At 34.6% G+C, this 22,565-nt stretch overlaps 1 protein-coding gene across 1 annotated transcript; it reads left to right on the top strand.

Moving 5' to 3' along the window:
* Window positions 1–1,369: 1,369 nt before the first annotated feature.
* Window positions 1,370–6,739, top strand: LOC120251852 (KH domain-containing protein At5g56140-like). The gene is made up of 7 exons (XM_039260509.1): window positions 1,370–1,622; window positions 2,337–2,422; window positions 4,029–4,177; window positions 5,125–5,244; window positions 5,339–5,455; window positions 5,898–6,041; window positions 6,125–6,739. The coding sequence occupies exons 1-7, from the start codon at window positions 1,516–1,518 to the stop codon at window positions 6,269–6,271; spliced, it is 870 nt and encodes a 289-aa protein (XP_039116443.1). The 5' UTR covers window positions 1,370–1,515; the 3' UTR covers window positions 6,272–6,739.
* The last annotated feature ends 15,826 nt before the right edge of the window (window positions 6,740–22,565 follow it).

Genomic DNA, 22,565 nt, shown 5'->3' with positions numbered 1-22,565 from the left:
TCACAATAAAAATAAAATAAAATAAATATAAAAAAAGAAGGCGTGATAAATAATGCAGATGTTTTTAGAAGGAGCAATAAATAAAAGCAAGCAACTCCACGTGTATTGTTGATTAAAAAGGAGTTTTTTCATATAAACCCCTTTAAAATCCCATAATGAATTTATGTACTTAAAAGTTCATTAAATCAAAATTTCATACAAACCCTTTTAAAACCAAAATTCTTGCATAATCCTTACACATAATTATATTAAAAATTACTAAAATATGATATATATATATATATATATATATATATATATATATATATATATATAAATATTTGTAACTCACCTCTCTATACTATGTAAAACAAGTTGATTATTTTAAAATAAAATAAATAAAAATAGTAAACTTGCCAGAAAACACCATTATATATCATCAAAGTAAAATCCATCCTCCTCAATGTCTTCAAAGATAATTAAAGAATTTAAATTTATATATACACACACTCACACATTATGTGGTCAATTGAAGGAACATTTCTCAATCTCATTTATTCTTGATTTTTCATTATAACTCATTATTCAGATTTAAAAATATATAATATAGTGTTCCTTATTTTCTCTTTTGTATAATTTTTTTTTAAATACTAGATTTATAAAGCATAAAAATTATGATTTTGAAAATTTATAAAACTTTAATTCCAAATTATTTTCCAAACATAGCACTCCATTATTTTCAATATTTATTTATTTATTTATTTATTACAAAATAGATAAACTACATCACTACCTCAGATGTGAAAAATTAATATCTCAATTCACTTATAATTTTTTTAACTGATAATTAAATTTATCTATTTTCTCCGTTCCTAAATACATATTTTTTAAGGATGTTACACAAAAATTAAAGATAGTATTAAATTATCTAAAATTTAACATAAAAACACTCAAATTACTAAACTATCCTTCTTTTGAAACCATGTATTTTTTTTGAGACTATAAATATTATTCTTTTCATTTATATAATTTAGGAAATTAAATGGATAAAATTAGAAAAAAATAAATAAATATTGCCTTGATATTGTAAATCGACAACTATTTTGAAATAATTTTTTTTAAAAACCACATATATTTTTGGAACGGAGGGAGTATTTAGTAAAGACAAAAACACTATACTCAGGAGACCAATATTAATAGACCAAAAAATTATGAGCTCTCACCCTCACTTGTAAATTCTATAAAATTTTATAAATATTTATCAACATAAATAAATAAATAAATATATATATATATTGCAAATAAGCCCTTAAGTTAAAATGAATTTACAAATGGTAATTTAAATATTTAGGAAATTACTATTCTAGCAAAGTTGGGGGAAGTACGTGAGCAGTATCACTGTTCTCTCTCTCGCTCCATAAGAACCCCACCTTCCTCTCCTCCCCAACCTACCACGCTTGCACGGCCGCCGTTCTCTCGCCGGGATCCCGATCATCATCATCGGAGACTATCAAGTCGAGAGGAACCTCAGCGGCCATGTCCTCCGGGCGCTACATGCCCTATTCCCCATCCCCTTCCGCTCCCCACTCGCCCCATCTATCTGGAATTCGCTCTGCCTCTTCCGCCCTCGCTGAGCAGGAGAAGTATTTCCAAAACCCTTAATTTTCTCTGATTCTTTGGCCTGATGATATCGCTTTTGCGGTTTGTTGCCTTTTGTGGGGATCCGGGTGGAGTCTTCCCGATCTTAGCTTTGCTTGTTTTTTGAGGTGTTTTGTGTTGTGGTTTTGATGTTGGTGATGCGATCTTGGTGGTTTTCATGCTTTTGTGGTGGTTTTTGTGTGAAAGTTGGGATCTTTGTTGTTTGGGAGGGGATTTGAGATTTATGAGTTGGTGTGTTGATGTTTATCTACTGTTTGGTGAGGTTAAAAGTTGTGTCTGAGTTTGGCTTGCGGTTTTCAGAGTGGTTTCTGAATTTTGAGCGTTTTGGTTTGGGGGAAGTGACGATGCAATGCTATGCAATGCTATCAATTTTATTGCTGATTTATATGTGAAAATTGGGACCTTTATTTTGGTCTTGGTTATTTGTAAGTTGGGAGATTTAGGGTTTAGCAAGCAGCATGGATCATTTGTGTTTGTGACTGTTTGCATTTCATGAATTTGAAGTTTGTGTGTTCGTTTTAGATCTTTGTGAAGTAGTGTTCAATGCAAAGCATTGATTTAGTTTTACAGTAGATCTGATACTATGAATGTTGCTGCTGACTTGTTATTATGCCATGGATTCTTATTACGAGATTCTAATGTTGTTGTTCTTTACTTTTGTGTGCTACAAGTGTGCTGAAATTGGAATTGCTTGGCAGGTATCTGTCTGAGCTGCTCGCGGAACGACATAAACTTGGTCCTTTTACCCCTGTGCTTCCTCATAGCTACCGGTTGTTGAACCAGGGTGCGCTTTGCGAGCCAAATTATATTTCTTGAAATTTCTCAGTCCTGTGTTCAGAGGCCAATAATGCTGGTTTTTGTGGATGCATTGGTTTGAGATTGTTCAGTGGATTCTCATGGTTCTGTTACTGCTTGATTTGGTAGATGATTTTGGTGAAAAAATGGGAGTTTATCTCATCATTGTTATTAACTATGAATTGTGAGAAGCTTGAAACATTTTGGTTTGGTTTGGTTTGAAAGTTAAACATGAAAGTGTATTTAATTTTTCATTTACATGCTTATTGTAGAGTGTGCAGAGTCATGATAAAACTAGGCCACCACTCTAGATTGTGCACGCATGATAATGCTTGAACCTAGTTAGATTGTTAGCTCACATTATTTGATTGCATAGTTTGTGATTTCTTTCTTTCTTTTTGAGAACGCTAATGAACTAGATATAATTCCATAAAAAAATTTTGTTATCTATTTGGCTTGTTCAACATTTTGTTGGTGGGGTGAGGAAAGCGCTTTACTTTGTTCTTTTGAAATTGGCTGCCATATCTTTTATGATCTGCGTGCGTAGATAGAAGAGAACCTGTCAATTCTCAGATACTGATCAAGTTGCTCATGCACTATTATATCAAGTTGCTAATGGCAGTCTATGAGCATGGTTGCCAATTTTAATCTTGGAAGCTGAGAGGTATTGTGCAAGCGGAAGGATTATGTTGGCTAAGGAACAGTTTTATGCCAATACATGGGTTGTTGGCTGATGAAACTCAAGGAATTGGTGCATTAGAACTAAATTAATGTTACCCTTCACTCTTTAAGCTTAGCTTGTCCTTTAGATCTTGCCTCAATACCTTGGAGAAGAGTGATGAAAAGTTGATTTTCATAATCAATTGTCAATGTCCTTTGCATGCAGCTCATGAATATTGGTATTGAATGTATTCATTGTTGACTGAATTTTTTTCTGTAATTTTTGTTTGTAATCCATGATATATTAAACTCTCAAATTACTGCACCCTATGGATGTGAAGCTCCATATCATCATTTCTGCAAGAAACTTAGTGTATTGTGAGTAGAACTTTATAAACTCAGATCAGAGAAAATTGTTTTTCAATTGGTTCTTTCGATGCTTCTGGATCTGTCATTTCTTTAATGTGTTACTTTCAAAATAATGATTGCAATTTCTAATTCTATAGCACTGGAGAACTGTCAGTTAGTTGATCAATTGACCTTTTTATGCTACTTGATTGTGCTTGAATCACTTATTCAGATACTTTGAGGACCTATATCAGTATTTTTGTGTTTCTTTAACTCTCCAGCACTGACCTCCTAGCTTTAAGTTATAAATTTTGTGATATTTGGGAGTCCCTAGAAATGGAGGCCCTGCTAGCTGTTTTTTGAATTATGTATATGTTTATTCTTCTTGTTACTCGTCTTAGCTTCTGTTAGGTGAAGGGATGACGCTCCATTGTTTGGAGTAAGATTTGTACTCTTTATTTAAGATAAATGATTTTTACTAATCTTTTAATTGACCTGTGCTTGTCCATTTATAGTATAGTGCTGACTAATGTTACAACAAATGCTGACAAATGCATCTTATGCTTGACGTTGCCATTTTGAAGCAGAAATTTTGCGTATAACCACGTTGTTGGGGAATGCATCTCTTTTAGATCAAAGTGGTCTAGAACATGGTAGGCCCCTGACAACTGGAGGATTGTTTTCAAATGGAGGAGCAGCTGATATGAATGGGTGGGCATCAGCATTTCAACCAGAAGTATGGATATTAACCATTAACATGACTCCTCTCTGCATCTCTTTTTATAACTTGTAGAAGCATTGCCAATTCAGCCCCGTGCTATTAATGCTAACTTTGGTTAACAATCAGGGCGGGGTGTTTGTGCTTTTGCCATTGTTTTACTCTAGTTGGACAAATTGATTATTCTATTTGATATTTTTTGGAGTTCGAAATGCTTAATATTCATGCAAACTGTGATCTATTAAATTCTTGGGTACCATCTCTTGAATATTTCTCAGAATTTTCATCTTCAAACCAAGTTGATTTTATTCATCTGTAGGTTATAAGCCCTTCTTCACAAATGAAATTCTAGTGTGCGGATTCGATCTTTTAGATAGCTTTGCACATAGTGCTAACACAATGACTCTTATCCAAGTGGTTACAATCTTGTTGTGATCTCTTGGATGGCGTTTGAGCCAGACGTTCCCTGTCTGAGAAATGCCTTACTGTGCCTTTTGAAGCTGGTGTATGTCATTATTTAGAAACCTTTCAAGGTTTGGGCTGAGTTGTCAGAATTTCTGGCCAACTATGTGGTACTGCAGCTTCTTATGACCTAAAAAGTATTGTTAGTTTGCCTGTCTTGAAAGGAATTGTTTCTGGCTGATTAATTCTTGATATTATTCTTTTCTTTTTGTAGTTGGTGAGCATCAATTTCTCTTAGACACTGTTTTATTTCCTGTTCTCATAACATGACATCACTTTGAACCTGGTGGTTATATTACCTGAGGATACTGTTAGAGTCAAATCATATTTTCATTCTACATTTGTTTTTCATTGGAGAAATACCACAACTGCTCAGCATATCACTTGGTTCTGATTTATATTTTGATTATTTTTTTTTTTTACAGTAAGATATTCTGCAAATTGTGTAGACTCATTTGTCCTTGTTTCTCGCACATAATTGTTATCTTTCTTATATTTGGCAGAGGATGGGAATGCTGCAACCTTCAGCAGCACAAGGTTGGCTTGGTTCGCAAGGTGCCTCATCCGGTCTTATTGTTAAAAAGACAATCAGAGTGGACATTCCAGTTGACAAATTCCCTACTGTATGTGCTAATATTTATTTGGATATCTACTTCTGTTCTTGCTCTCTGAGCTCCCTATGTATATGATTCTTCCTTTTATCTTTTATTTGTGCAGTACAACTTTGTCGGGCGCCTTCTTGGTCCTAGGGGAAACTCACTCAAGCGTGTGGAGGCAAGCACGGAATGCCGTGTACTAATAAGAGGACGGGGCAGCATTAAGGATCCAACACAGGTAAAACAATATTTTTTTTTTATTATAAAAAAAGCACTTTCCTTTTGTTGATTAGATGTATGAAAATATACGCGCCATTAAATATTGAATGGAGCATTGCACCAAGGAGCACTTGGTCAAGAAAGGTTATGCAATGATGCTTGATTCCAATTTTCTTATTGTGAAATTTTTTATTACCAATCACTATCAAAACAAGTTTTGGTAAATGAAGGACATAATTAGGATTTGAGTTATTCAACTCCCAGGCTACTAAATCACAAGTTTGGGAACCATGTTGTGTGTATGAGGTCCATTTGTAGAAACACACCGATTAAGGAGACTCCTTTTCAAGGGTTCACAGTTTCAGCTTAATCAGTACCCCCTTCATCTGTTCATCATCAGAAAAAGCACTTAATTGTTTAAAATTAAATATATGCATGTCTTTTGGTTATTAATATCACAGGAAGACATGCTGCGAGGGAAACCTGGTTATGAACATCTCAATGAGCCTCTTCACATACTGGTGGAGGCAGAGCTGCCGGTTGAAATTATTGAAGCTCGACTGATGCAAGCTCGCGAGATTCTTGAAGATCTGCTCAAGCCTGTGGTGATGTTTCATTTGCAACCATATCTAAAACTTTTGCATCAATTTAGTGCATCATATATAATCTCACTGTCTCTCGAATACAGGATGAATCACAGGACTTCTTCAAGAAACAGCAGCTGCGAGAGCTTGCTTTGCTCAACGGGACACTACGCGATGAAGCGTCGCACATGTCCGGTTCAGTGTCCCCTTACAATAGTCTTGGAATGAAGAGAGCAAAGACAAGGGGGTAAAACTCAAGACCTGTTTGCTTGGCACCTCCTTTCTGAGGGCAAAATCCATGCTTGTGAGAGTGATTCTCCTGTAACTGGCGTGTCATCTTGCCCCATGCTCCGACCGCCCATCGGGGCTCTGGCACCAAGGCTCCTCTTTGTTGTCGTCGTTGTCTCTAAGAATAAGTTTGTTTGGAAGTGTGTTTTTCCCTGCTACTTGGGAGGTTTGAATCAGTTAAAAAGTGCTGTGGTTTGCACCCCATTTTGAGTCATCATTTGAGTTGGTCTTTGTATGTTTGCTTGCCTTAACAAGGTGGAAAACAGAAATGAAACCTTGTACTAGTGAGTAATAGGATTTCATCCATGCTTTTGCAGTTTTGAAACCTTAATATATAAGGTTTGTATAGAGTATTAGGCTTGGTCTTGTATAAACTGAGACAATGTTACTCCCTTAAAAGCATGCTATTTTGATTTACTAATGTTTGTTAATTGTTGTTATTGTTCTTCATTTTGTGTAGCAATTGTTTCAAAGACTCCATGAATGACAGGCATAAATACAGATTCCTAAGAAAATTCAGTGTTATTATGTGATTCTAAAAGCCTTAAAACCAGTTATATTTCTCTTAAATACTCTTCAAAAATTATTCTATAAATATAGCTATAAATGTGTTAAAAGCTAAGAGATCTTGTCTCATTTATTTATTAAACTAAATGAGTGATTTTTGAGTTTAATTCCTAAGCTTGATTTATTAAACTAAACGAGTGATTTCTGAGTCTAATTCCTAAGCTTGAAAAATAAATAAGCCAAATTTAGGGATGTTACACTTGAACTCGGCTTGTTAAAGCTTGTGAACAGCTCAATATTGTAGCACATTATTACTATAGTAATATAAATATCTCATCTCTAATTTAGCGGTGTGTTCGGTAGCTAATTGAGCCTAACTAGTTAGGTTTTACATTTTATTAATGAGACGAGCTTAAACTTGACAAATGAAGCTTGAAGGAGGCTCAACTCGAACTCAAGCTCAGTCAGAACAGTACTGAGCCAAGCTTATACAGAGCATGGCTTAGCTCGGCTCTATTAAAACCTATTTACAAATAAATCAAACAATGAGAAGCAACATAACATCAATAGCAAAATTTACAGTTCAATAGGAGCTCAGAAAAAAAATATATTTGTAATTCAGAACTTATGTTATTGTTATTATTGGATTAAAGCCACTGGTTCCTATTAAACTTTTGCATTAATATCATTAAACTATAAAAAGAATTTGTTTTGGCCACTCAATCTTATAAATTATCTATTTTGGTGCCAAGAAGTTGATAGGGATAGTCATATGTCACATTTGTGTTGCATTACTATTAAAAAAATAATTTTAAAAATAAATGCCATGTCACTATAAATATTATATAATAATTTTTTGTTAAGAAAATTTTAGAAGAGAACCCCAACCTAAGCAATACAATTTGTTACTGATCATTGCTTAATTGGTTAATTAGTTCTATTAATCAAATTAAATGCTTTTCAAAAACCATATAATCATAAAAACAGACCAAATCTGTTAACCAGAAATCATTCACATTAATGATTCCCAAATCACCAATAAATAAATACACAACAATTGCAATGTTATTTATTAATCATCCAGAATACCAGCTTTATCGGATCAATATAAAATCAATATAAAAAAAAAAAATAAGTGATTCAAATTTTAATCGACACTTTGGATCTACTAGTTGAAAGACACTCTTTCGTTGTTATTTTCACACCTAAATATTGAAACTAAAATAACATATCAAAACTAGAACAACCAACGATTAGTTTGAATGTATGTATTTTTTACTATGTTGAAATATAAAACAAACAGATATGATCCTTTAAAGAAATAGAACTATGAATGAAAGGATAAGAAAATAAAAAATAAAAAATATATTTGAATAATCAAATCATATTACAATAGAACTTTAATTATACATAGACCTATTGGCTATCAAATTACATAACATACAAAATATTTAAAATAATAATATTATCAAATATACCAAAACACCAAAAATAATAATGATATACTTAACATGTATACACTAAATATATATAATTTGAGAATATATTGTAATATGAAATGGAAATTAACAACTTACAATTCTTTTTATTTTTTTTTCATTTTACATAATTTTTTTTATTAATTTTTAAAACCTCAATAATACAAAGAATTAGAAACAACAATTGCCTTCGTATACCAGAAAGATTGTAATTGTTTTTCTTGTCATAAAATCTGGCACACAAGAGAGATTTATATTAGTATTTCTAAAGACATCTTTAATCGTTAGACTATCATAGAGTTTGATGTCCAGGCCACATTATCAATTCATTAAACTCTTACTTATTAAACTATATCCCATAATATTTATATTATAAAATAGAACCCACAATCAACACATTAAACTCCTACTTATTAAACTTCTATTATATTAATTAAAAATTACATATTAATTAAATTACACTAATAATAAATTTTAAATAATTTGGGTGATTTTGAAAATAAAAAATAAATTTTGAATAATTTTAAAATTTACATATTACAAATATAAATATATATATATATATATATATACTACCAGCTTTCCTAAAAAAAATCCCTAAGTTTTAACCATGGGCCCACCATTGAGCGTTTGGTGATTGTCAAACGCTCAATGATTGTTATATTTTCATTGAGCGTTTATAATTGAGGGCATTTCCATTGACCGTTCAATGAGCGCATGAATGACTTTGGTGGTGAATGATTAATCCATCTAATAAAAATAATATAATAATAATTAATAATAAATAAATAAATAAATGAATAAATGGAACATTGAAATGGGTTGCTCCATGTTAAATGTGAAAGAGATTGAAAGCCTTGCCATTCAAAGATGATGGATCAACAACTACTTTGGACCCATTCAATTTAATGGTGTTTGTTATACAGAGCTTTAAGTTCAGATACAAGTTCAGATACACTGCATCATGTTCCATTACACTCCTTTGGACAATCAAAGTTCTCTCTAAAGTCTTTTTTTTTATTTTTTGAATTTTTATTTTTAAACTCTTTCTTCAAAATATTCATCAAGTTTAACCCTTATAAAAATGTGTAATTACTTATATACTTAATGAAAAAAATAATATTTGCTTATATACTTTTATAAAGTATTTTTATTTTTTTATATATCTCTATAATATTTTGAAGAAATATATAGGTATATACTTTTATAGGTAAATAAAAATATCTGCTTATATACTTTTATAAATAATCATTAATTATGAAAAATATATAAATAAAAATATTCTGTATAAATATATAGGTAAATAAATATAATTTTCATGAAAGTATATTAGTAATTACATTATTTTTATAAGGGTACTCAAGGAATTTCCACCTTAACAAATTGCAATTTAGCAGCCCCGCTTGTAAACCAAGACTAATAATTCCATTTTTTAAAACCCATTTAAATGCGGTTCACATTGCATCACATAATCTTTAAATACATTCAAAATAATCAAATTTCTTAGAGTTTCAACTTTCAAACTACCAAACTACCGTATAATGCCCGTTAAAAACACAATATCATATATATATATATATATATAATATTTTAAATAATTTTATTTTATTTTTTAAGAAACCGTGGACTAGCCTAATGGTAATTACCCGTAATTGTAATTGAGAGGTTTTGAGTTCAAATATCTCAGATTAGGCCCCTCTAGTACACATCTCACGTAAAAGAAGATAGAATTATGTAATGACTATTAAATGTAGTGTTATTTTTTATACACTATTTTTAGTATTTTTTTTTAGTGTTGGTGGAAACTTTTCTCAATCATGAAACTGATTAAAAATCTTTGACATTTTAAATTGACATAATAGATATGGATTTATAACTTTTTTTTAAATAATTATTTCTTGAAAGTCTTGTCATATTCTCGCATCTCTGTTATTATTGTAGGAATATCTAATCATCTCCGGCCAATTTTAGTAATTTCAACTCTTTTGTCCTGTATATTCTTATCATATAATTATTTTTTTAATATATTTAAGGGGTTTATTAAAAAAAAAAAAAAAACCTCATGCTCATGGGAACTAGAGAGAGTTTTACATATTGGTCATCGTTAGATGAGTACAAGAGTGATTGGTAGACATTATTGTCCTTCTTGTTTGTTTCTATCTTCAACTATGTCTGTTGGAATTAAAAGAATATCTATTTTTTTAATTTGGTCAGGGAAGATATTTGTACATATTTCATGTATTTTGACTTAATTAATATTATTTAAAATTAAATAATTACTATTTTAATTAATTATGGATGGATATAGATCTTATGTTATTTTAAATTAATTATGAAATTTAATTTTTTTAAAATTTAAATAATTAATTTTTTTAAAAAAGCTGGTGGAATAACTATAGAATGTTTGGTTTGGGATGCTTGCCTAATTGTTAAAATATTAATTAGTTAGATTAAATATCATAATTAGGAGAACTAACTACATCAAAAGAGTCAATGACTTTTGTGGCAGTTCAGTAACACCTAAAAGAGCAGAAAGTGTTAAAAAAATTGAAATAATAAATTTCTTTTTAAAAAAACCCTTCTCCTTTGATGAACTTTTGTTCTTTGTTTTATATTATATTAATTTACAAGAAAACTACTTTATTTTTAATATTTTAAAGTACTTGTATGAATTTTAATCTATCACAAAAATTATTCTGGAGATCTTGCTAACTACAGATATTCACTATGATAGTGAGTTTATTTCTTATACAGGAATTCATGGTTTTATTCTCTCCCAAAGCATGATTGAATAATTTTTTTATTCATTACTTAAATATTTTTAGAATTGATTGTTTCATCAAATAATTCAATGGTATAAATTTTTTTAAAATACTTATCTCATTTATTTTACTATATATTTTTTGAGTTTTTTTCCCACAAATAAAAATAAAAATAAAAATAAAAATGATTTCCTATTCAACTTGGTTCCCCGGAGTCCAGTAACATATGGCTTATACATATTTGTTAAAAAAAAAAGGCTTGGTTCATTCTTTTATAGGATTTTTTTTTTTAAGTTTCATTATTTAAAGTTCTAAACATTCTTAAGAGGATCACTCACTATCAATAGTTCATCATCATCTATATGACTCCTTAATTGGATTAACTCTCGATTAAGATAATAATACATGTTTATAATGTAATTAAGCAGATATGACTTGGAATCTCATTTCTTTAAAGACAAACTTATCCACTTGCTTGATGTGGAATTAGTGGGAATGACTTTAATAATTGGCAAAGTCATGGCCACATAAGTCTATTCTTAATGGCTAAGAATTGACAAAGATGGCCAAAAATACACTTCTCAACAAAGACACACCAAACAAAAGAAAAAAATAAAAAGGAAGATTATTTCAATTTTAACTTACAAAGTAAGTAATCAAAAGAAGAAAAGTGTTACAGGAATGATAGATTTTAAAAAGAGAAAATTTGTATTATCATTATAATTAATACAAGGACAAATAAAAGAGAGAAATATGTAAGCAAGGTATTATTCTATTCCTTGTTCCCTTTATATTAATCACTCATTATCTTGAAGTGATTCTTTCTCAAGAAAAGAAGAAACAATAATACAAATGCTTATTCTTCTTGTGTTACAATAAGAACTCAAAAGCTACAAACATAGAGACATAGTATTCTTTGTATAACAATCACACCTTTACTAAAGACAAACAATACAAGCACTCTATCTTGAGGTGTTTCTTCCTCAACATACAAAAGCAAATATATATATATATATATAATAATAATAATAATAACAACAACAAACTCTTATTTAATTACAACAACAAAAACAAGGGGAAGAAGAAGATCACTTCATTAATTAAAGAGAAAACAAGCTCTGAAACAAGACATACATACAACAGTACCATGATATACTTGTTGAGTTTGTTTTCCATTACCTTGAAGAAGGATTTCTCATCTTGTTGTTGGCATGGCTAGAGAGTAGAGAGTAATAGTTAAAAGCCGGTGGCTCCGATGAAGGCGAGAGCTCGGTCTCGGCGTTTTCGAGAGGCTTCTGGATCATCACTGCATGTGCATATGATCCAAGAGATGATAGAGAGCCAGATAATGATCAAGCAATACAAGGCATCACCTCCATACACTTCTTCTCTACTTCTCATGTCTTCCATCTTGCTTTCCTTTCTCTTAATAAAAGGCTGCTTATTTACTAAGTTTTTGTTAAGAGAGGGGGAGAGAGAGCAAAGTTTTCAAGAGGGTATTATGTGTATGTGTATATATAGAGGGAAAGAGATAGAAGAATGATTTGTTAATTAGTTTCCTTAATTAATTAAAAGTCATAAGAAGCCAAAGTCCACATCTTCTTAGAAAATATAACCTAAAGAAAGTAACATTAACAAAAATATGACAAATGGCTTTTTTTTCCTTGTATTTTACTTGAGGATTCAAAGCATTCAATGTTTTGATTTTGTAAGAAACTTTCTTTCCCCTTCCATATATATATATATATATATATATATATATTTACTAAATAAAAAAAAAAGCATAATTCTATTGCAACAAAACACCATAATTAGAAACAACAGAAATTACTAAAGAACAATAGTCCACTGAAAGTGGAGACAACAAAAACAAAAAAGACAACAAAAACAAACACACCAAAAAAAAAAAGAAAAAACATATACAAGACCCGAGCTAAAGGAGAGACTCCGCCAAGAGGCAAAAACAAAGAAAGCTATATGATTAATTCTAGTTATTTATAAGGGAAAATGACCTTATACAGTTTCTTAACATTTACAAGGTGACTTTGAATATCCATGTCACATTTGTAATTTGCAACAGATTCTTACTTTTTACCTATAAAATCAATTTTTTAATTTTTATAATACCAAAAGAGCATGTATTTCATTTTTTTATCCATCTTTCTCATTTTGTATTTTTTAATATGTTATTCCCTGTGTTATTGTTCTTTTACATATTCCTCTTTTTTTATTATTTTTTATTTTTTTTAATCTTATATTTAAGTATTTTTTTTTATAATTTTCAATATCTTATATTTAGAACTTCATTAGCAGGGCTAACGTTTTTTTTTTACATAAATTAAGAGGATAAGAGGAAGGAGAAAAACGAAAAATGAAAGTGAGTCTAATAAACTAGTAGATGATACTAACTAAATAATAAATATAAACTAACAACTCTAGCAAATATGGATTCAACTGAACGACTAGTGGCTTTAATTAAACAAATAATAAAATAACATAGATAAGTACAAATAAATGAGCCAATGGGTAGTCATTACTTCGACATTAATTGTTCATTATAAACTTGCAAGGGCTTTAACACAAACTGAAATTATATCTATGAGTCTTTCAATTTATAATTATACATGGTATTTTGAAATGCTCATTATTGCGAAAATCATTACACCATCAATTAAGCCTTAAACTCGTAGGTAATCATAAGTTGACGTTAACATAAATATGTGAAATATTAATATTATTTCCACGGCGGCAATTTAAAGGAAGTAAGAAATGACTATTGCATACAAAAACAGAAAGCAATATCTATGACATAATGTCTAAGGTTTTCGGATATGAACCCCACAAATATATATATATATATATATAAATCATTTGTTTTTAGCAAATGAGTTAAGCTACATGTAGACTAGTTACAATCAACAATGAAATCAAATGTAAAATAAGTAATCCGTAGTAAAACCTCGATTATTCGTATCGATGTAGTCTTATGGAGTGGCTTGTCCTCTCAAGGTACGATATCAAACCTAGGGGCACACCTATTCCAGATCGGTCTTGATGAAAGCTCCCCCAATAACTTTCGACCAAGTGGAGCGCGGTGTTAAAGCTGGAGAACCACTCTAAAATCCTTGCCAAAACCCCTCTAAACCCTAGCTGCCACCCTCTCTCGAGTTGGCGAAAAGATGGAGAAAAGAATGCTGAAATCAGGGCTGGAATCGACCTTAAATAGGGCTGGAATAGGGCATCCACATAGGCCTGTGGATGTTCCACACGCCCCATAGAATTTCCACACGCACGTGTGGACTGTCTAAAATTTTGATTTTTGGCAGACTGTACACAGTAAATGCTACAACAAATTGCTTCATTGATTTGCTACAGTAACTAGCTGCGGTGCCACCCGCGAAAAAACACTCCCGAATCCACTTTTCATCAAGGCAACATAAACGGGCACACTTTTATGCCGTAGATTGCGTCACTTCTTCAATAAAAGGTTTCATTGGTGAAGATCTTGCTATCATTGCACAAGTTGAGATACGCAAATGTGATTGCCTTCATGCCCCTCCAACTCATTGTAATGGCTAGAATATATGGAGGTTGGCACACATTCACGTATCGTAGAGCCCTACTTGTGCCTTCGTGTTTGTTGCTTCTAAGATTCTACTAAATAGTGTGTTTATGATCTACTTTTGGCTTCTTTTATTAATACTTAGCTTCACAACACTACATGCACAAAAGAACACAAATACACATGTATCAATGCTTAAACCTGCTAAAAGTAATGCTCATCATAAGGAAATAACACTTTGCATTCTTATCACACAAGCACTTATCAACTTCCAAGGCTCTTATCAACATGGACAGCGAAGAGTTAACTTTATGAGTTGGGGATGACAAGCTTACATACCGCCTCACTGAAGCTATGAGACATTCGCTAGACTTTGATGATACTCTTTATTTTCTTGACACAACCGATGAACTAATAGATTAATATGTGCAGGAAATGATGAATCTGGACCCATATGAAGGGGTGCTAGATCAAGGAGCGGAGAATGAAGATGTCTTGATGCTTTGTCTAGAAGAGAAGATGCAACCTACCCCAGAGATGATGAAGAGTGTCTTAAAAAATGAAGCATGCAAGGAGATGTCACAAGAAACGCCGCAAGGCTAATGGTGATATGCAAGAACAAAGTAAGGATGATGAACACTTGTGCGATAACAACCTCGATAACTCCTCCTCTACCTTCAAAAGATTATATTTATCATGCTTTCAGGTTATGGGTAAGAGGAAAACCTTCATCTAAGTGACGTTAAACAAGCGCTTCTTGGTAGGAAACCCAGCCCACGCGGGTGCGTGGAAAATCCACATGGGCACGTGGGGGTACGTGACAGACGCGGTCTAAGGCCTATAAATTGCCATTTTGCCCTATTCTTTCTCATCTTTTGTGCGGCTCTTGAGGGGTGAGATGGATAGGGTTTAGAGAGAAGGTCTTTGCGGCTTGGGAGGCGCTTTGTCACCAACTTTAATCGATTCCTCCTCCGTCATAGCATCAAGGAAGCCACCGGTGAACCTAGCTTCGGAGAGGGTCCTTCAAGACGTTGAAGCTCTCCATCAAGGCCATCAGTTCATATATAAGGGGGTTTATTTCTATGGTTTTAATGTACTTTCATTCATTAATGGTGTGTTTTGTATGTTGCTCCATGGAGAACTAAAACCCTAGAGGGTATTTGGGCTTGTTAACCCTAGGATTCTCATCTTGTGTGGATTTGCTTTGTGTTTCTATTTAATTCAAGTTTGATTAAGTTTCATTCTGGATTGTTTAATTCTTGCTTGCCTTAATTATCTTGTAGTTATTTGGTTTGCATGATTTGTTGCCTTGGTGGGAGAGAGATCTCCATTAGGGTTAGAACCTCAAGATTGAAGAGGGTTGAGAGGGTGAGTCATGAGATAGTGAAGTATCCCCTTTCCCCTCTGATTGGTGTATTCTATCTCCATTCCCTAGACACTATGCAACCATATTTGGTGGGAGGCATGAGATTGTTTGATTTCTCTGCCAGGACCTTGTAGGAGGTTAGGATCGTTCGCCGGGAATTAGGGTTTGATCAATCTTTAGGAATCAGTTTCACCTTCCAAAATCCCTAGAGTGCTTTGCGGTCATATGTGGTGTGAGGTGTTGAGATTGAGCGATTTCTCCACCGGGACCTCGTAGGGGGCTAGTATCGGTGATCTGGAGACAGATCCGATTATATTTGGATTTCCATGACTTAACTTACTCATCATAGAAACACTTTGCATATCTGGTACCTAATACCAGAATCCTAGGATAATCATTGTCCGAATGCCCTAATTTTACTGATTGAGATCTTCCTCTATTTTATCCTTGCATATTCATCTCCGGTATTCATTTCTTCGCACATTAGATCACCACACTATCCCATTATCATTAGGCTAGAGAACAGAGGAGAAGTTAGTACTAGTAGCCCTGTTCCCTGTGGATTTGACTACCCGACTCACCGGGTAATTATTACTTCGACACTCATGCACTTGCGGTTTACACGCATATTCGGACGTGTCATACTCCCTTGTGGAGTCACACGAGCCTGGATAATTTCCACATACTTGTGTGAATGTACAAAATTTAAAAGGCCCTGATTTTATTTTATAAATCTTTTGCGCTTTCTTATTTTTACACTTCTCCACAACAAAAGAATGCCTCCTGACTTCACACCATTTTTTTAGAGAGACATCACTCTAGTTTTCAGGCAAATTTCAACGTTTTCATCTTCATCTTGTTGGTAAACCCTCATTCTCTCTTTTCTTGCCATACTTGATTTTATTCGATTAAACTAGTGAATGTGCATCATTTCTATGCTAAAGTGGTTATTGCATGTTTAAAATGAGTGTAGAAATGAATTTGATGTATTTTCATGGATTTTTGCATAGTGACTGTGTGGCTTTCACGCCCCTTGGATCCACACGGGCATGTGGAATTTCCAGACAGCCTTGTGGATTTTTGTAGTGTTGTTCTATGAGTTTAACTGATCACTTTTCTTTTCAAAACTTGCAGATATGGCTTCTAGAACAAAGAAAGTGGCCGAAAAACATCCTCGTGAGCCGTCCCCGGAGCTAGAGAGCATAGAGTTCGCTATTCGAGAGCACCAGGCTTCGTTTGAGCGATTATCGAAGCTCAAGTTCTGTCAGACACGATTCTCGGACTTGAGCTTGCTCAGGGAGGTATAGTTGGTTGATGATATGGCCGATAAGGTTGAGCATTTTCTTATTGTAGGTAGTTGGCGCAGATTGCTATCTATTCATGAGCCTGCCATTCGTTTGTTAACGTTGGAGGTTTTAGCACCTTTTGAGTTTGATCGATCATATTCTTGATTTGATTGTAGTGACACCATACAGTTCTGAGTATTTCGACACCATTACAGTATGAATGTCACGCAATTTTCAGTCAAGCTTGGGTTATATGTTGAGGACTTTACTACCATAGAGGAGTATGATCGTTTACCCACAGACTACCCTCTAGCTTGACACCGCAGTGCGCATACAGAGCACTGTGCGAATAGGAACAGTGTGAGCCCAAGAACTAAAAGCTAAATGTTTATCTCGGTCGAGCTACAGATACATTCACGCCATCCTAAGCATATCAGTGGATGGTTGTGGCGATACTAAGAGAGTTTTGAGCAGACATGAGCTTCTATACTTATACTCCATGGTACAAAGCGAGTCATTGCATCTGGGACACATTATGGTTGAGTATTTGAGACATCATGGGCAGTATGCAATAGTGGGGGTGATCTTCTCAGGCCCATATATCACTAGACTTATCATGGGGATGGGTCTTCGGATGCTATCGAGGGGTCAAGAAGGCGATAGTTACGACATCCCTCGCAGCCTAGAGACCATGGCTTGATGGACATGATCAGAAGATATAGAGATGGGGGAGTATGTGCTGAATATGCCATCACCAAAAGCCGGTTGTGGTCGAGGGAGTTGCGATGAGGCGGTCCCATCCCCGTTCTCGAGCCACGGGGAGGAGCATATGGAGGTTGAGGGATAACTTGCAGCCCTAGGAGCCACTTTCAGTTCGGATTTCTCACTAACTCGAGCCCATGATCATTTTGAGATGCTGAGAGTGCGGTAGGGGTCCTCTAGTCTGATTTAGCTGAAGTTAGCACGCTACCAATAGTGAACCACACGGAGTTACAACACGCCTTGACATCTTACTGGAAGATTCTCGAGCGAGACACGACATCACCCTTTGTGATGAGACCAAGGACCCCTTGACACGTCCGAATATGCGTGTGTAAACCGCAAGTGCACGGGTGTCGAAGTAATAATTACCCCGGTGAGTGGGTTGTCGAATCCACAAGGAACAGAAGTATTAGTAATAACCACTTCTCAATTATCTAGTCGGAATCAATGAATATGATGAAGTGAACTAATTGCAAGCAAAGCAAATGAGTATGCAAGAAATAAAGTAGAAGAATCTCAATCACTAAGGATGAGGTATTCGGGCAATGATCCCCCTAAGATCTTCCTTGAAGCTCAAGATTCACTAAATGCTCTAGAATCGAGTCTAATGAGTCGAGGTAATCCAACGATAACCAATCCTTGTCTCCAAGCAAAAGGCACTAGTCCCCTACAAGGTCCCGGTGGAGAAATTGACCAATCTCAATACTTCACACCCTATATGACCGCATTATGCTATAAGGAAACCTAAGAGTGAAACCGATTCCTAAATGTAGATCCAACCCTAATTCCCGGTGAAGGATCCTAACCCCCTACAAGGTCCCGGCGGAGAAATCGAGCAATCTCACGCCTCACACCAAATATGGTTGCAAAGAGAATATGGAATACGGAGATAGGAAACACTCAATCGAAGGGGAAAGGGGACACTCCTCCATCTCAAGGCTCACCCTCTCAACCCTCTTTAATCTTGGAAATCTAACTCTAATGGAGACCACTCACATCAAAGTATTAAATCATGCAATGTAAATCAACCACAAGGATTAACAACACTAGCAAGCAATTAAATCACAAGATTAAAACTCAAGACAACTCGGATTAACTAGAAGCATTAAGAGAATCAATTCAAAATATAAATCTTAGGGTTCACATGCCCAAATACCCACTAGGGTTTAGCCCTCCATGGGCCTAGTTACAAAACTATAATGGATACAATGAAAAGCAATAAAACCCATAGAGAAAACCCCCTCGAATTCGCGCGGATTTGCCTTGATTGGTAGTTCTACGTCTTGAAGGGTTCCTCTCCGAAGCTAGGTCGCCAATGCCTCCCCAAGATGCTATGACGTCGTAGGAACCTATCAAAGTTGGTGAAGAACTCCCTCTTAATTGGCGAAGACCTTCTCCTCAAACCCTAGCCGCCTCTCTCTCAATGTCTATGCTCAAAGCTCCGCAAAAAGTCCCTTTAGAATCGGCCAAAATGTGTATTTATAGCCTCACAACGCGTCTGTCACGTGCCCCCACGCGCCCGCGATGATAAACAATCTCCTCTTAAGGCCACACGATCGGGCACACAATCATATGGTAGGCTATACGGCTTTTCCTTCATCAATGCGTCTTGAAAGGTCTTGAAATCTTTACAAAGAGGAGGAATGTGGAGACATGGCTGCCTTTGTGCCCTTCCATTAATAACTTGGCTTGCAAAACTATGGAAGTTGGCACACATCTCCTCATACACGAACTCCTCTTATGTCTTCCAACTTGATTTGTACAAGAACTCCCAAAATTGTGCCATGATAGCCTATCTTCGCTCCCTTTTGAATTCCCAATGCCTTCACAACCTATATGCATAAAAGAACACCCAATACACGAAATGAGACATAAACCGTATAAAATATGATGCTCAATGTATGTAAAACATGCATAAAAACATGTTCACTCAAGCACTTATCACCCCTCAGGTATCTCGAGCGCCACCATCACCAGTAGCAGCACCGATAGATCCACCAGCATAACCAGTAGTACCAATAGCAGCAGCAGAGCTGACAGCCGATGACACTAACGCTTGAGGCATCTTTAGTTTCCTTTGTTTTTTATTTCTCGTATTTTACTTCTGTATTGTATTTTGGACTTGTACTACTCAGAAAGGATCATCCTTCTGACTTTAACTTTTATTTTCATTGTTATGAGTTGTATTTCATTTTCATATCTCTATATACTGGAGTTTATTTTATTTTTATTGAGCTTCACTGAACCCCATTGTGTATACGTGCAGATGGTCTTTTAAGTATGGAATTTGATGACTAGTCATGGACATGGTCAAGGTGGTATTCACATGACCGTGTGTGCTCCACAACCCATTGGAACTCAACTCTCAAGGAAAATAGCTCCATCAAATGTACCATTAGGAATTTAGGGGAGTATTGTTTCAATTACCGACCTTTACATGTAATCTTAAGTGTTATACTTTTTATTGTGCCTACATGCGTACATTTAGGGTAATGTACATCTTAAGTGTTGTGGAGGGGGGGGGAGTTCACATTACACATGTACATTACACATGTTTTGATAGAAATTATATACTCACAGAGCCAATGGCAGTTCACCTTAGTTGCAATGTCCGTATTCTTAAGTCTAGGAGAATTTTTTTAACATTGACTATTTTCATGCTCTAGTTTTTTTACTTGAATTTCTAGGAATTTTTTTGCCCGATTGACACTTGTTGCACTCGCTTGCTCTTGAAACATTGTGGAAACTCAAGTTCAATGTTTAAGGGACTAATTAGTTTTTGTGTCTTGAGTTAATTTTAAAAAAAATAATTGGAAAAAGAAAGAAAAAAATGGTTGTTGTGGTTGTGCATGTGGGGTGGAAAGAGCTACCACCTATGAAGTATAAAGCTACTCTCATAAGTCGGATACTAGTTATACCCTAATGAGAGAAAGAGCTATCTCATGGGATGAGTTAAAGCTACTACCCTGGTAGAAAGAGCTACCACCTCGAAAGTGTGAAAACCACCTTAGCGGCCGCTTCGGAAAGGACTTGCTTAGAGGATGTGTGAAGCTACTACCGTCTCTTTGCTTTGTCTTGTACATAAATAAGTCCACTATGCTTAGAACTTTGTGGAGTATAGGTTTCGTCGACTTGAGTGAGTCTACACACACTCACACAATTTGAGGTTTGTTGTCCTTTTTAATTCTAGTTTTTAGTTAGATTATGGACTTTTCATATTTAGTGTTGAAATTCTCCTTACTTGTAGAATACTTCCCTTGCATGGTTTGGTGAACCTAAGGCCAAGCACTTTCAATATTTCCTTCTTCTTTACTTCAATGTTTTATTTAAGCTGGAGAACAAGCAAAAGCTTAAGTGTGGGAGAGTTTGATAAGTGCTTGTGTATTATTAATACAAAGTATTCTTTTCTTATGATGGGCATTACTTTTCTCAGATTTTATCGCTAATGCATGTGAATTTGCGTTCTTTTATGCACGTAGGGTTATGGAGAAAAATATAGAAGAAAGAAGCCAAAGTAGATTACGAGTGTACTTGGTTGATGAAATCTTGGAGTGAGAAAATGTGAAGACACAAGTTGTGCTCAAGGACATGTGAGTGTGTGCCAACCTCTGTGGTGTTCAAGGAAATATGCAAATTGGAGGGGCATAAAGGTAGTCACACTCATGTGTTCCAACTTGTGCAAACCTAGCAAGATTGTCATCAAATGTGCTTTTATTTGAAGATGCAACGCAACCTACAACGTAGACGTGTGCCCATTTATGTTGCCTCGATGAAAAGTGTGCATTCAGGAGTATTTTGGCGGAGTACTATAGCAGATTAATGTAGCAAATTACTGCAGCAGTTTACAGTAGTAGTACTGTTCACAGGGTGCAAAAAAATTGATTTCCTAGAGATTCACACAGGCGTGTGGAAATTTCACATGCCTGTGTGGATGCCCGATTCTAGCCCTATTTAAGTCACAATTTCGGCCAGATTTCAAAATCCTCTTTTCCATCTTTTGGCTATCTTTTCTCCACCTTTGGAGGCGCCCACTCGGCTAGGATTTGGAGAGTCTTTCGCTAGGTTTTGGAGGGGTTTGCGGCCTTTGGCATCACTTTTCCTTTGGAATAGAGTTATTGGGGGAGCTTTTGTCGGCACCGATCCAGTGAGGTGTGCCCTAGACTTGACGAGGGAACCTTTGGAGAAGATGCGGCCGTTCCACAAGACCATCGACATGAACACCAAGGTGGTTTTATTCATGGATTACATATTTTTAATTTTGATTTCATTACTGATTATATTTTGCTCCATGAAGGGCTAAACCCCTAGTAGGTACTTGGGCTTGTAAACCCTCGAATGATATTGTTTCTTTGACCTCTTATTATGCTTTCATTAATTGATGTTTTAATTTAGTTCCAATCTTGAATGCTTGTTGAGTTGATTTTCCCTTTGAGTGACACTAGGGTTGAGAATCAATTTTGGTAATCCTTGTGGATGAGTGACGCACCATGAGGGTTAGACAATGCTAGATTGGAGAGGGTTGAGTGGTGATAAG

The sequence above is a fragment of the Dioscorea cayenensis genome, chromosome 3 (genome assembly GCF_009730915.1).
Source record: "Dioscorea cayenensis subsp. rotundata cultivar TDr96_F1 chromosome 3, TDr96_F1_v2_PseudoChromosome.rev07_lg8_w22 25.fasta, whole genome shotgun sequence".
NCBI lineage: Eukaryota > Viridiplantae > Streptophyta > Magnoliopsida > Dioscoreales > Dioscoreaceae > Dioscorea > Dioscorea cayenensis.
The sequence above is the reverse complement of the archived record's forward strand: the minus strand, read 5'-3'. Positions and strand labels throughout refer to the sequence as shown.

Coding starts and splice junctions, on each gene's coding strand:
- LOC120251852 (XM_039260509.1), top strand. CDS start 1,516: ATGTCCTCCGGGCGCTACATGCCCTATTCCCCATCCCCTTCCGCTCCC. Junction 4,178..5,124: donor CATCAGCATTTCAACCAGAA/GTATGGATATTA, acceptor TATATTTGGCAG/AGGATGGGAATGCTGCAACC. Junction 5,456..5,897: donor GCATTAAGGATCCAACACAG/GTAAAACAATAT, acceptor TTAATATCACAG/GAAGACATGCTGCGAGGGAA.